The following is a 14,391-nucleotide window of genomic DNA, read 5'->3' on the forward strand; positions in this document are numbered from 1 at the left end:
ACTTTGACCAAAACTAATTGCACCGCTGAATTTCATGTATGTTTATCTACTAAATAAACTTAAGTCAAAAAAATTTTTCATAACTACCATATCCACCTTGTAAACAAATAGACACTTCAACTTGACATATCTTATGCTAGAAGCCTCCTTTTCCAAAAAAGATTGGACCATTAGAATTTGTGCTTCATTCTCTTCAAAATGAGCAATATTTATATTTTTCACCCTAAACACCATAACCACCCATGTTGAAATTCAAAATTCACCATAACTACCCATGTTGAAATTCAAAATTACCTCCCATTTTTAAAATATTTCCCCCAAAATCCCTTAACCCTTGCTTCCCTTTCTTCCCTCCAAAACCTCCCCTTAACTTCCCCTCATGCCAAAATCGAGCCACGACTCACTCATTTCCCTCCTCTCATTCCCAATATTCAAAATTCCTTTCTCCTCTCTTGACCAAAAACTGCTTCTCCTCTCCTCTCTTCTACCCATCCAAAACCAAGAATAGCAAGGATGCAAGGAGGAAAGCACAACTAAGGCAAGGAACCAAAGGCAAATCCAAAGCAAAGCAAAGGTATGAAATCTTATATCTCCCATCTTTTTCATTTTAATTCAATTGTACAAGATGTTGAGTAAAAAAAATCATGATGGATCTCCATCCCTCTCCCATTATCTCCCCACTTCTTCCAGAAAACCAAGAATTACATCTACTTGTCTCACTTTTCCAACCCAAACCTGAATCTCTTCTCCATTTTCTCCTCATTTTCCTAGCTACCTTAAAGACACCTATTTACCTCTCCTTTTCAACCCTATACTAAAAACTAAACCATCTCACCATCTCACCATCTCACCATCTCCTCTCCTCACCCCTACCCAAAATATTAATCTCACACAGACCAAACCCTTACCTATCACCCCTAACAAAAAATCACCATGCTCTCACATACCAAACCCACATCTTACCCTTACTTAAAACATCACACCATCAACATATCAAACCCTCTCCTCACCCCTAACAAAAACATTACACTCACACATATCAAACCCTAACTTATTACCCTACCTGAAACCAAAAGCAAACCTTTAACACAAACCGCTGCATGAAAACCCTAAGCATGCACACACAACTCATCACATAACCCATCAATCCTAACCTAACCTAAAAAAAAACATAAATCCTCTCACCATCCTCTACTTATTTCCTTACTTGAAATAACATGCACTCAACCTCATCTTAAACCCAACAAAACTGAGCACTAACCTACCTAAGTGACACGCCAAAACTCATTCTGAAATAAGTCAGCTACACAATGTAAATATACATTGCAAGTAATAATGAAGTTAAAAGTATTGTTTATCGATCTCATGAGGATAGTGCCAAAATATTTCAACAACTGAAGTTCTAGTTTATTGAACTACTAAGTCTATTCTAAATAGTTCAAAATTAGCAGATGAATTTAACAGACCTAAAAGGGTGGTAAGGAAATAACAGAAAATTGTGTTGATTTTCTTAGATATGCAATGTTCATACTCCTGTGACAAAGTTCAGGTGGTTTCTTGTAGTTTTTTTTATGGGTCCCAAGCCATAGTTGGCAATCAGCGATAGAATGTTCTTCTTATGTCTATGTCTAGGTTAAAAGAAAACTAGAATCCATGAAGTTGAGGCTTCCTCAATCTCCATGGCTTTCCACAAATTTGTTCTGGTCCCCTAGAATAATTGTAGAATCCTACTGGAATATGTATATCCTCGGGATTCTTAGATTAACCTTTTCCTTCCTCTATTCAATGGTTAGAGGACATAGATCACAAAAAATTTTAACTTTATTATCAAGGTTGACAAAAATTAAATAATCACTAGAAGATTAACACATCAACATGAAGCATTTATGCCAAAAGATCATTACCATGAAAACTACAAGAAATCCACAACTTACATCATAGAAATGAGACAAGATTAGATACACTACATGATTAAAGTAAACATAAACTTTGTTATTACAAGTATAAGGAAGGGAGATAATGTAAGAAATACACGAAGACTCAATAAAGAACCAGACAGTCCTTTGTAATACATCAAGGTTTTTTCTGATCAACACAAACATTCATGGATCTCTCTTATATAAATGCACTCAATCTCACCTTACAATCTCATAAAAATTTTCAAACAATCATGAAAAAGACAATAAATATTAAACTTACTCTTTCAAGTGAAACCGAGGAAGAAAACATCCCAAAAGCTCCAAAAGACTCTCATGCTTTGGAGGCACAACCTCTAGGAAAAAAGTGTTATCATAATCAACAAAATGTGTTTTTAAACTTAGGTCAAGCTTTAGAGGTCCTAAACAGGTATTAAATTTCTCCAAATTAGTCAAAACCCTAAAACATTGTGTATTGGAGGTTGATGCGCACGGGCACGCTCATGGGTGAGCGCGTGCAAGCACCTTATTGGATTTAGCAAGTACTTGGCCAGTTTTGTCAAGGAGTAATTCAGTTGCGGCACCATACACCGCATAAGCAATGCAAGCCAGTACTAGTCGAGCACATGGGTGCAGGGGCTGCAGTTGCGTGTGCGTGCAAGGCAGTGACTTGCAAGTGCATGCTCATGGGTTTGTTTTTAATCAACATACCAAATATGTTTTGTTTTAAATCAAAACACAAATAAAACAAAATAAAAACAAAAAAGAAAAAAAACAAAAGTGATCCCAAATGGCAGTATTTTAAGTTTTTTTTAAAAGCAAAATGACTTATTTTTACAAATAAAAAAAATATATAAAAATTATACTATCAAAAAAAATTTTACAAAATCAAAAGTAAAAAACAAAAATAAAATAGAACCTAAAATTCAATAATTTTTGAAAACATACTAAAGCATTTTTCAGTAAATGCATTGAAAAAATCAATAAACAAAACTCTTTAATTTCAGAAACATACAATAAAAACATGCCATCATAAAAGGGGCAAATCATGGTATTTCCTGGACCGATTAACATTGCTGAATTTCAAACTATGACTGCTCATTAGCAACATTCCTCCAATTACCTCTGGCGATAATATCCAAAGAAGAAGTTTCCTACATGGCTACATTGGGGGCAGGCCAGTAATCTGTTGCTATCATAAATATAGGCTTAACGAAATTATTAATGGAAAGGCTATAACTTTCATTGCATCACTCAAGCAGGCCTCAGTGATGCAGGAACCAAATTATGAAGTCTAACCTTAAACAAAAATGAAGAATTATTATTCTTATTTGTTGCTCTCGTGTGAATCACCTTGTAGCTAGGGCACTAATCTTCAAGGCAATTTTTAAAAAATCGAATATCCTGCAATATGTTAAGTAAAGCTAATAAGTTTACTTAAATTAAAAAAAAAAATAGAAAACACAAGTTTTCATCAATTTTATATACCTTAAAAGCAAAAGAAATGTCTGAAATTTCAATTTGTAATGTTACTGTCCTCAGTCTTTCTTGTTTTGACTGACCAAGTTTGATTAGTCCCTGAAGATATTGGAACAAAGAATAATATGATGACACTTAGTGCAGAATAAAGTAGGTAAGATACGAAAAAAAATATGCTTTAAATTAACTTCAACCTGATCACCCAGCACTCTACACATATCTGTGAATTCCAGTGATCCAACGGCCGGGACATGAGCGGATTTGCATATTTCCAAATATGATTTGTTCAGCTGTACCGTTACATTATTTTTTCAAGATAATTAAGCAAAGGTATGAAGTATAAGCTCAAAGATGCATTAATGTCCATCAAAGTGCAAGACAGTGGACTTTAGATGAACAAAATCAGAAATGAAAATCCATAAGAGTAATAACATTTTTAGGATGACCCAAGCCATTAGATCAGATTCAAAATCGCAATAAACAAAAATATGTAAGTTTAATCGATTAGGGATTTTTAGAAGTTCATTATGTACAACATATAAATCGCAATAAACAAAAATATGTAATTTTAATTGATTAGGGATTTTTAGAAGTTCATTATGTACTACATATAAATTGTTTCATATATAGCTGTAGATTGTCTTATCCTGATTTACTGTAGAAGTTGTTTCAGAAATCTCAGGCATGCAACAAAAGAAGCAGCAATGTTTCAAATTACTCCAGATTTCAAATATATGAAAAAAATAAATGCATGAAAAAGAAAAACCTGCCTCTCCAATAGTAGCATTCTTTCTTGAACCACGAAAGAGCTTCACCAAGGAACACAATACTATCTGCAATAGATTTTAAGGAGATAAAAAGCTATTGTTCTCTCTCAATGTATCAAAAGTTTATTGAACCATATGATCAAGTCCATATTGTTATGATCAAGCTGAAGCTGAACATTAAAAAAAAACTAACATTATTTTTGAAGTTACCCACCCATTGTAATAAATCATAATATTTTTATCCCACTCAATATAAGAAAAAATAATGTTTCTCAACATTAATACTATCTTCAAGCATATAAAAATTATAACACGTGATTCACATAATACCAAATGAAGCTATCAATTGAGTAGATCAAATTTTTACAAGCAAACCTTACTAATCAACAAACTTTAACTTCTAAAGCAATAAAAACTATATACCAAATTTCATAAGCATAAGATAAGGGATTTTTATAGCTCCCTCAACCAGAAATTAGAAAGAGCCTCTCACAATGCTGTCATAGAGAAAAAGCAAACGAGACTTTTTTAATTTTTCATAGAAAACAACACATTGAATATTGGCAGTAACACGATCCAGTTCGAAATTGGCTATAGTTGCAAATGGTTGATCAAAAGCTTAAAGTTTACCTGTTGGTGTTGTGGAAGAGATTTTATGATATCCACTGTTGGTGACTTAAATGCTTTTGACAATGCAACATCCATGTGATCAAAAGTTACCTGCAACATTATTAAAAAGTATTTTTACCCTTTATGACAGATCACAGCATTACATTAGAAAGCATCAATAGCATTTAAATAAATACTCTTTAATCAATGCAATATAAATACAATTCAACATGCTCATATTTTACATTGAAATGGATAATCGGAATATATATATATATATATATAAAATACGGACAATGAATTGGATAGGCGGGTCTTCCTACAAATGAGGAAGCCATCCTTTCAATAATGAAAACACTTGGATCCTATTACTCTTAAGCTATTTGAACAGGGATGAAAAGCATATCCACATGCATGCAGAAGTAAAAATTAAATGTGCTAGCAAATCAGTGATGACAAATCACAACGCTATCTAATAAAGCTTAGAGGAAAGTAATTATGGCCATTAAAGATTATTAATAGGCAATGTAAGATGTATAAAAGTTCATTAAGAGTTAGTTTGTTAAATGACTTACGAAGTTAGCTTGTTTCTTGATAGAGCTGTCCCTTAACTCTGTCTCAAGCACCTCAATCGCAGTCCTAGAATGTGCAAAAAAGGCTTGCTTAATGTGTAGCACATCTTCAACATAAAAAGGAGTGAATTTACTGTGTTGCTTCTAAATTTTAGCAAAGAACGATCAATATTTTAATCTTTACTTTCCAAAGTTGAATTGGATGAAGAAAATTGCCTACCTATTTTAATGATATTTTTTTGGTGGGCATTCACATACATACCACTTAATTTTTATGTATTTACATATCTAACAGCTAAACATTCATATATACATTTATAACACTCAACTTTAACATAACGTCAAAAATATCATCATTATTAACTTTTAAAAAGTGAAGTACATATTTTCATGCATAGCTTTAAGACACCAAAGTATTGTAAGTTTAAATATCAAACTTTAGGAGTTAGATATGCAAATATATAAGAATTGTGTGGTATGAATGTAAATTTCCCCCTTTTTTTCAAGGATGGAAATACATCCCAGATAATTTCATTGATTGTACATAGGGCACAAAACAAGTTATACACTTATGAACTCCATGCAATGAGCTACTAAACATAACGCATTCCATGCTTGCAACTGAAAGCAAGGAAGGTGGTCAAACTCTAACTTGAGATTTATACATGAGAACCAATAATCATATCATCGGAAATAGAGTTCACTGGTGCATATTGAAATAATAGTTGAAATCCACAATTGCTCATAACGTTGAAATGCATTAAAAAGAAAACCAACAATATTAAATATTACCTAAACTTTGCATAAGAAACGGAAAAACATAGTTAGAAAGAAAAATTCTAGGAAGGCTTTTGAGTTAAACCTGCAAGCATCAAGTACTTTTCTCATATCTCCTGACGCAGCTGCTACTTTCTGTTGTGTTAGAAAATGTCAGAATTTGGAAAGAGTAATGTGTCATCGTATTTGGCAAAAATAAATAAATAAAAGTACTAAAACAAACTTTATACAGTTCAGTAAAAAAACTCATTTATCCTATTGAATACAACAAATGTTAAGTGCTAACAATATAAAAGAAATTTGTTGTGTGTTTGTGTATGCACACAGACATCCATGCATCTACATTTGAAACTGATATTAATTGTAAGAGCATGGATGCTAGAGCATAGATGGATGGATCAGCTTGGAGCTATATAACAACTCATTAATAAATCACAAATATATGAAACATTTATAGGTTCGCTGCACATCTATGACCATAATAATATAAAAAATCACAAATATATGAAACATTTATAGGTTCGCTGTGAATGGGCGTGCACCACATCTATGACCATAATAATATAAAACTTTTTAGTAGGCACTAAAGCCAAGACAAGAAAAGGGTCAAAAAAAAATCTAAAATATACCAAACTAAAAGGACTAGCTGGGAAAACGCTTCTATTGTATATATAACTTCAACAGGCCTTGCACTGAACTTGGAGGATACGGAAAACTTGGCACACAAACTTCGCTTTACCCCAAGTTCCACCACTGTTTATAGGACAGTAACTTTCCTCTCAATTATCAAGCTTTTTTCTCACAGATATGCTTCAAAAACAAAGAAGCAGGTTTTGTGCTCAATCTCTGACAACCAACATTCATGCACAGCTTTATATGACACAAATAGACATTTTAAGATCATTCAATGATATTTGGGACGCCTACACGTTTTAATCAAGAAATAATATGATTTAGGAGTGCATGCACTATGAAAAAAAATTAGCCAAAATATTTGAGAACAAAAGTCATCCTTGCAACATGAAAAAAAAGGTCAACTTACTCTTGCACAGTATTCTAGAGCTAAAGGTTGAAAGACATTGTATCCAAGAATCTGCCAAAGTCAGGGTCAATGCTACGAGAAAAGTGGATTAAAAAGTAAGCTAAACATTGATAATGATTTAAGTGTACGTCCATGAGTAGTTAGAGCAACACGGTAGGCACTGTAGTTACACTACAAGATTAAATTGGCAAAGAGCATGAACATCAGAATTACCGTAAGTCTCTGCCGAAGGATCTCAATTATTTGATCTCTAGAGTATGCACAATAAGTCAACACAAAGGGCTTACCTAACACAATGAAAGTACAACGGAATGTGAATTCTGCTCATATTTTGCTGCAGAGTCTTCCAAATTGTGTCAAAATTAATCTCTTCTGTAAAGGACAAGAGAGAGGATACAAAACAACTCACAATTCATAGATTTCAGTCTTGGGAGAAATCTATCTGCTAGGTCAATTGCATTAGCTATGCCTGAAAAAAAAAGAGGATTACTTAAAAAAACAACGATTTAGGAGCTCTTAATAGAAGCATTAATAAGTTTAAAACTAATATAGGTACACAATTACTAAATTATGACACTCAAAAAATACCTATCAATATGAAACGGGAAAAAGGAAATGTTGTAAGCATAAAAAGGTCATGAAGTACTGCCTGGTCTTTAGTTATTAAATAATCCATTTCGTCAATTACTGCCAACCTGTTGCACAATTTCACAGATAGTTAAGGTTTTAAAGATAGGACATTGTACCGCTTAAAGCCAAGATAGGAAAAAAAAAGGGTCCATCTACAGATAAGAGACGGTCTTACAATATTGTTCCAGAAATTGAACTTCTTTGAGAAAACAAATCCTGCAGGTGCTGGAGAGGAGTTAAGCAGCCATTTCTCTTTTTAGAAGAATTAAGCTTTTCCAGTATCTATAAGGAAGATGTAAATAAAATAGTCCTTTAGGGAAAAAAAATAAAGAAGAAATTTGTTCATGTTTGCTCTCCGAGTTCCTTAGTACCTTGTTAAAAATTTCCGATGTATTTCTCAGAGAAGTACAATTTATTGCTAGCGATTCCAGTGGCTGCAGTCCCACCTGGTAGTTATATATAATCAGCTAAAAATTACACTGAAAATTACACTGATAAGAAAAAACCAGTTATGTTATGGTAACAAGTATAAATCTGATTATAAGCCCTTAACCAAAGTATTATATGGCTTAATTCCATATATCAATTTCGAGGACGTGAAACAAAAAATGACATGTCAAAAGAAACTCAAGCTGCAGCATTAGAGCAAATATAAAATCATATCAGCCTATTTGCAGCTAGTTTAACAAGATAAACAATACTTAGTACATAAGTATAGTTCTCTTAAACATCTGAAGAAGCTATCATGCTCATAATAAATGTGGTATGCAAGTTAAACGTATTACTCCATTATTTCATTGCATTCATTTCCAAAGCACTAGCTATACAAAATAAGTCCAGCTTCTTACTCCAGCAGTTAACTCAGTACCAACGATGTGTCAACTGAGTACTACTAAAATTGGCCAAATCCTCCAATTGCCCATGATTGCACATTCATTTCATAACTTGAAAACAATTAAATCCATATATTTTTTTCTCTAGCCTAGATGACAGAAACAACTTTTAATTAATTATGAGCCTGCATGAAAAAAATCAAATGATGAAAGTACAATTTTTTAGCCGATATCCACCATTGTTGAATACAAAAAAGTTTTGAGTTAAGATGCAATAAAAGATGCCACTATGCATCTCAAATAAGAGGTGTTTTTATGAACAAGTAGAAGCTGTCGGAAATAAAATAAGGATTTGTGCATTCATAAAACATGTTGCAATTACGCATATATATCTCAAATATAAATGAAACAAAAGCAGAAAGAAATTTATCCCGGAAAAGCCATGTTTGATATACCATATAAAAGTATTTTCCACTTTTTAGAAAATAACCAAACAGAATATGAGAGTATATACCTCTTTTGACCAGGAGAAAAGTTGTTCTTTCACTTTATTAATGGACAATGTCTTCCCAGTTCCAGGACACCCACAAACATATATACTGCCAGCTTTCTCTTGCTCAATGCAAGCCTTACAGAATTCAAAAACCCTTTTCTGCTCCACTTCACGACACACAACATTAGAAGGGACAGTTGCCACATGCAGTGCCCGCTTCACAGACGTCATATGTACAGGATCTGCAAATTTTGGACAGGAATTTTACTTATTTTCATTTTAAAAGCCAAAAACAGTTAGATTGCAACAATGATATTTATTCTGATTTTAGAAGCCAAAAACAGTTGGATTGCAACAATCAAGCGAAGTGAGAGAAATATAAATTAGCAAATTTAAAGTTTATTGCTATCCATAGGTGTAGTTAAGTTGCAGAAAAAACAGATAAGGTAGAAATAATGGAGCTTCCATGAATGATCCTGGTGGAGACTCATACAGAATTATTTATACATGAATAATTAAGCCAAAAAAGAAAAAAAAAAGTCCACAGAAATCTGAGGACTTAAAAAATAGAAATCTTTTTCAGCTTAATACATTCTGAGCTTCGTATTGCAGATCATCCTATATCCTATATATAATGTAAGCAAAGTAACATTCCCTGGTTGTATAAGTTGAGGACTGTCATTAATGGAGATGACAGAAACAGTATCACTCATATTAAGGATCATTTAGAGTCACAATTTAAAACAAAAGAATTAAATGAAGTACTTTATCAGAGCTGTTCAATCTAAAGATGTTATCAATGTCTCTCAGAGAACATGTGCAAACACTTTAAGAGCAATTGAACTGCTGAGATATGAGCCCAATGGACAAAACAATGGACCCAATGTTAGAACAGTACCATTCTGGTTGATATTAGGAAATCTCATATGCAGGCTAGAATGTTCGAGTTTTGTTTCTACCAAAAACTCTAAACTGACTAATGTCAGCCCAATAACACTTTGTCCAATAAGGGTTATTATGTTTATACTTTCTGGCGCATATCTTATCCAGCTTTTATTCCACCTTGTAAACTCTTCTTCCATATGGTGAATTTTTTATCATTTATCTTACATATTTTCCGTTGGAGAGTTTGACATGAAACCTTAGTATATGAAGATGCATTCACCAAATACAGGTCAAGGCTCAAGCAAAGTATTGTAATGTTAAGTCTACCACATCATTGAGCCACTTAGAATTGTAATCCTAGAAAAAATGTTGTCAGCACATACTTTGTGATAAACTGCATTGCCTGTCAGGTCTAAGAGACACAATTTGAGAAAGTTTTCATTTGAGGAAGTTTCATGGTCAAGCTTTGAAATATCCAACACTCAAATTAAAATATTCAATCAATGTCCCCATTCATTCATGATGAGAATGTTATCTTTGGGTTTATTAAGTAAGGCAATAAGAAATGTACAAGATTTCAGAGACTTCTCGCAACACGGCAATGTGGTAGAATGAAAATATCACCTAATCATAGTGACCACTAATGCATTACTTCCTTTCGTAGTTATTCCAGCATAACTATAAGACAAAGCAACTCTAACGTCTATCTACTTGATTTATATTACAGCTGATCTCTACGTATTTTGTCCTTCTTCCCACAAACACACTAGGCTTTCTCCGCATTCATACTATTCTTAAAGAAGAGATGATAAAAATGACCATTGGGATAATAATATTTACCCTGCCAAAATCAAAAGAGATTCCTTGTTTTTCTCAATGAGGCAGGAAAGAATACTTATGCAAACGTGCTCCTGCATAGAAGGCACCTTTCACATATTTCTACTTCAAGAGGGAAAAATCAAGCGCTCTTACCCAGCAGATTATTTCAATAATTCTACACAATATGCTTTGATTTGAACTCAATTTCCTCCTTTGTCTATAGTCTTCAAACTTTATAAAAAACATGTCCATCCAAATCCAACCATGTCAAGGGACAATGCAAGCACAACGCTAATCTTTAACTTTTGCTATCATTCTCGCTGAACAAGACCACTAGAAGCTAAACTACGGTTCAAACCATTTTTTAGTCAGCATTGAATCTTTCATTTTGTGCCACAAGCAAATGTTAAAGCATCTGGCTCTTTTGTCCCACAATTTTCATTCTTTTACCGTCCAATTTTTTGAAAAAATAAATGAAATAGAAATCTCAACTATCTTTATATGAATCTATCATTTCTATTTTCCTCAATATAGCTTTATATGACAAGTATTTTGATTTAAAAGAGCAAATTTAAGAAGAAAAGATGAGCCTGAGTTTCAGTGCTACTGGGAAAAATTATATAATAAAATGATTTAATTTACCTCTTACAAGGTCGAAAAGCAATGCAATTTCACTGAATTTTGCAGGAAAAGCTCAAGAGAAAAAGGATCAAAATTCTTGAGGGAAAGGACTCCATATCATAGAAAAGCATTTTACTTGCCTCTTGGGTTCCACTTAGGTGTGGGAGAGAGCTGGTCAGCCAATTTCTTGGACGCGGATTTAGGAGAGCAATTCATATTATCATCACAAACCTTAAACCCCTGTCAGGATAACTAATTAAATTACTCAAAAAAAAAGAATGCAATGCAATAAAAAAGTCAAATATTTGGAGGAATGCTTACATTCCTGCAGGAAATATCTCCATCAGTAAGACATTTATGAGGTGATGATCTTGCTTGAGAGTTAATGGGGCTTTCTTCAGTGGATTGCAACCCCGATCTCTTCCTCTTTAGGGTGCTCTTGAAATCCTTACTCATGATGCCTAGTCCTTCGGAGTCAGAATATTCAATTGAATATGTGGAAGAAGAAGATAAAATACTACTCTTAGACGCCTCTGTCAAATCCCACACATTTGAAACTTGAAGAAAATCAATAAGAGACTGATAGGATAGGGTAAACTGATAAATTTAGATTAATTCAATAAATATAAACTTTTCCACAATGATAATTATCCATTAAAAAGAAAATACTAGAGCATCTAAATCCTATAGCATTTACTAGATTATCCAACAAAATATGAACTAATTTTAACTTTTACAATAATCTAAGTAAATAAACCTCTTATAAATAAATTAAATAACTTATAACCTTAATTACCTACCCAATATGCTTGAAGCATGAGTTTAAGACGTCTCATTTCAATGATCTAGAACTACTAAAAAATAATAGGTGTGAATTGGCATGAAACATTCTCAAAAGGTGAGTGAGTTGGCTATGGTACACAGATAAGGCATAGAATAAGAATATGATCAATGAAAAAGGCAACAGTGATAACAGATATTATATCATAAACATATATATTATACCAAAAAAAAAGATATAAATATTATACCAAAATAATCTAACATGCGAGATGAGATTATCAGATATAAAGCAATTCAGTGGTACTTATTATACAATAAAGTTCGTAAGAATTCATATGCAAAATAACCATCACTGCATTTAAATGTCAAACATCAACTTGCATGCATACCATATTTATACATCCAAAATTGAATCATTAGTCACTTTCTATAACATTTTATATATTTATACATCTATCTAATTAATTCGTACGGATACCTTAAATAAAAAGATTGTTTTCACCTATCTAATATAGTCCAATGAACTCAAGAAGAGTCACCAACACATTGATCTAACTAGTCAATCATATCAACACAAGGGTACTACTGATATTTACATTCAGTAATATAAATATTATTCCATAGTCAATGTGTAATAACAAAATAATTTAGCATCAATATGATTAAAATCTATAACATATCAAATGCTTTAATACTTTGCAACAAGATTTATTTCACACTAGTTAACAAGAGGTACAAAAACAACCCGATAATTTATGCTACAAATAACACGACAAGACTAAGTGTCTCATTATATCAACATAAACATAAAAAACATTATGAATGAATAAAGTATATTTCATAATATATATTAACAATCAAGCCTCAAAATAGTGGCAAGAAAAATATCCCTCACAGATTAAGTTAGTTTATCCCTTAACAAACAAAAAATCATCCACTCGACGGTGGGCAAATGCAGTCCAATGCATCAGCCATCAATGCATTAGCCATAACTACAAACAAATCTCACTTTGGATTATACAACTCCGCACATCCTCAATTAAAAAGATTCATATCAAACATGATATCAAGGCTATATAATCAAAACAACTAATTTAAGCATATTTTTATAGTTAGATAATTTCAAAGGATTTCACGAATATATATTTCATATTTAACCCACATCATCACTAGCTATTTAGTAATTTCATCATAGAATGTCACCAACCCCAGGTTTATAAAATCCTAAGTACATGTTAAAATCAATTTAAATGTTAATACTAAATTATACATATTCATTGACTATCATTTAATTTGTTTAATAAGATAGGTTTACCACGCATAAGCTATCATTTATCATATACCATAAAATTAACCAATATATATATGTACTTTACCACATTCGTGAACTTTCTAAATGTTTAGCTCAATAAATTTCCCTTAATCCTTTCTCCATCATAATCTACAAATAATATTTGTTAAGTAGAAGATAGTCTTCATGATTACCTAAATAATTGATAGAAACAGTAAAATGATGTTAAATTTTCAAAACATACATTTTAATCTCTTAAATAATATTAAGGGGCTATTTGATATTAAACTTATACTAGAATTATGATAAATCCCGCAAAATCTCATATATTTTGTATTCACCTTAAATCTCAAATTTAGATATCCTAAAATTGGGTGGATTTAACTTAAAATCTCAAGTCTCAGAAACTCATCTTCTTCATACACCTCTACTCTTATTGATGCCTTCTCCATCGAGTTCACAAAACTTCCACACTTCTTTGTCATTGGAGGTTTTTTTTAATTCCCACATTAAATAATTAATATTATTTAAAATTAATTAAATGATATTTATTAGAGAAAAACTAAAATAAATATTAATTAAGAATATATTATTTTAAACAAATTATTATTAATTATGAATTAATTTTATCAAATAGAATTTATTAAGTTTACTTAATTTTAATGATTGGGAACAAATTATAATTTTACTTTCAAAAAGCGGTAATAGTACTAGTTTTTTGTAGTATTTAAGATTTGAGTTCTATTTGTATAAATATGAAAGTTTAGGTCTGAGATATGTAAGTACATGGCACAATAGAATTCTGTGCTGAGTATGTAAATGCCACACATACATATATACATATATATACATATACATATATAGATATAGGTAT

The 14,391-nt window shown here is 32.0% G+C and overlaps 1 protein-coding gene across 1 annotated transcript; it reads right to left on the bottom strand.

The window, feature by feature from the left end:
- Positions 1–2,924: 2,924 nt before the first annotated feature.
- Positions 2,925–11,910, bottom strand: LOC110033167 (cell division control protein 6 homolog; the record flags this gene model as incomplete). The annotated part of the gene is given in 16 exon segments (XM_020737061.1): positions 2,925–3,320; positions 3,405–3,494; positions 3,590–3,685; positions 4,166–4,228; positions 4,793–4,882; positions 5,347–5,410; positions 6,206–6,255; positions 7,163–7,213; positions 7,376–7,449; positions 7,572–7,631; positions 7,751–7,857; positions 7,968–8,074; positions 8,164–8,238; positions 9,140–9,360; positions 11,584–11,683; positions 11,765–11,910. Coding segments are annotated over 16 exon segments (1,419 nt in total). The 3' UTR covers positions 2,925–3,284.
- Between the last annotated feature and the right edge of the window lie 2,481 nt (positions 11,911–14,391).

Source organism: Phalaenopsis equestris, unplaced genomic scaffold (assembly GCF_001263595.1).
Source record: "Phalaenopsis equestris unplaced genomic scaffold, ASM126359v1 Scaffold001104, whole genome shotgun sequence".
Lineage (NCBI taxonomy): Eukaryota > Viridiplantae > Streptophyta > Magnoliopsida > Asparagales > Orchidaceae > Phalaenopsis > Phalaenopsis equestris.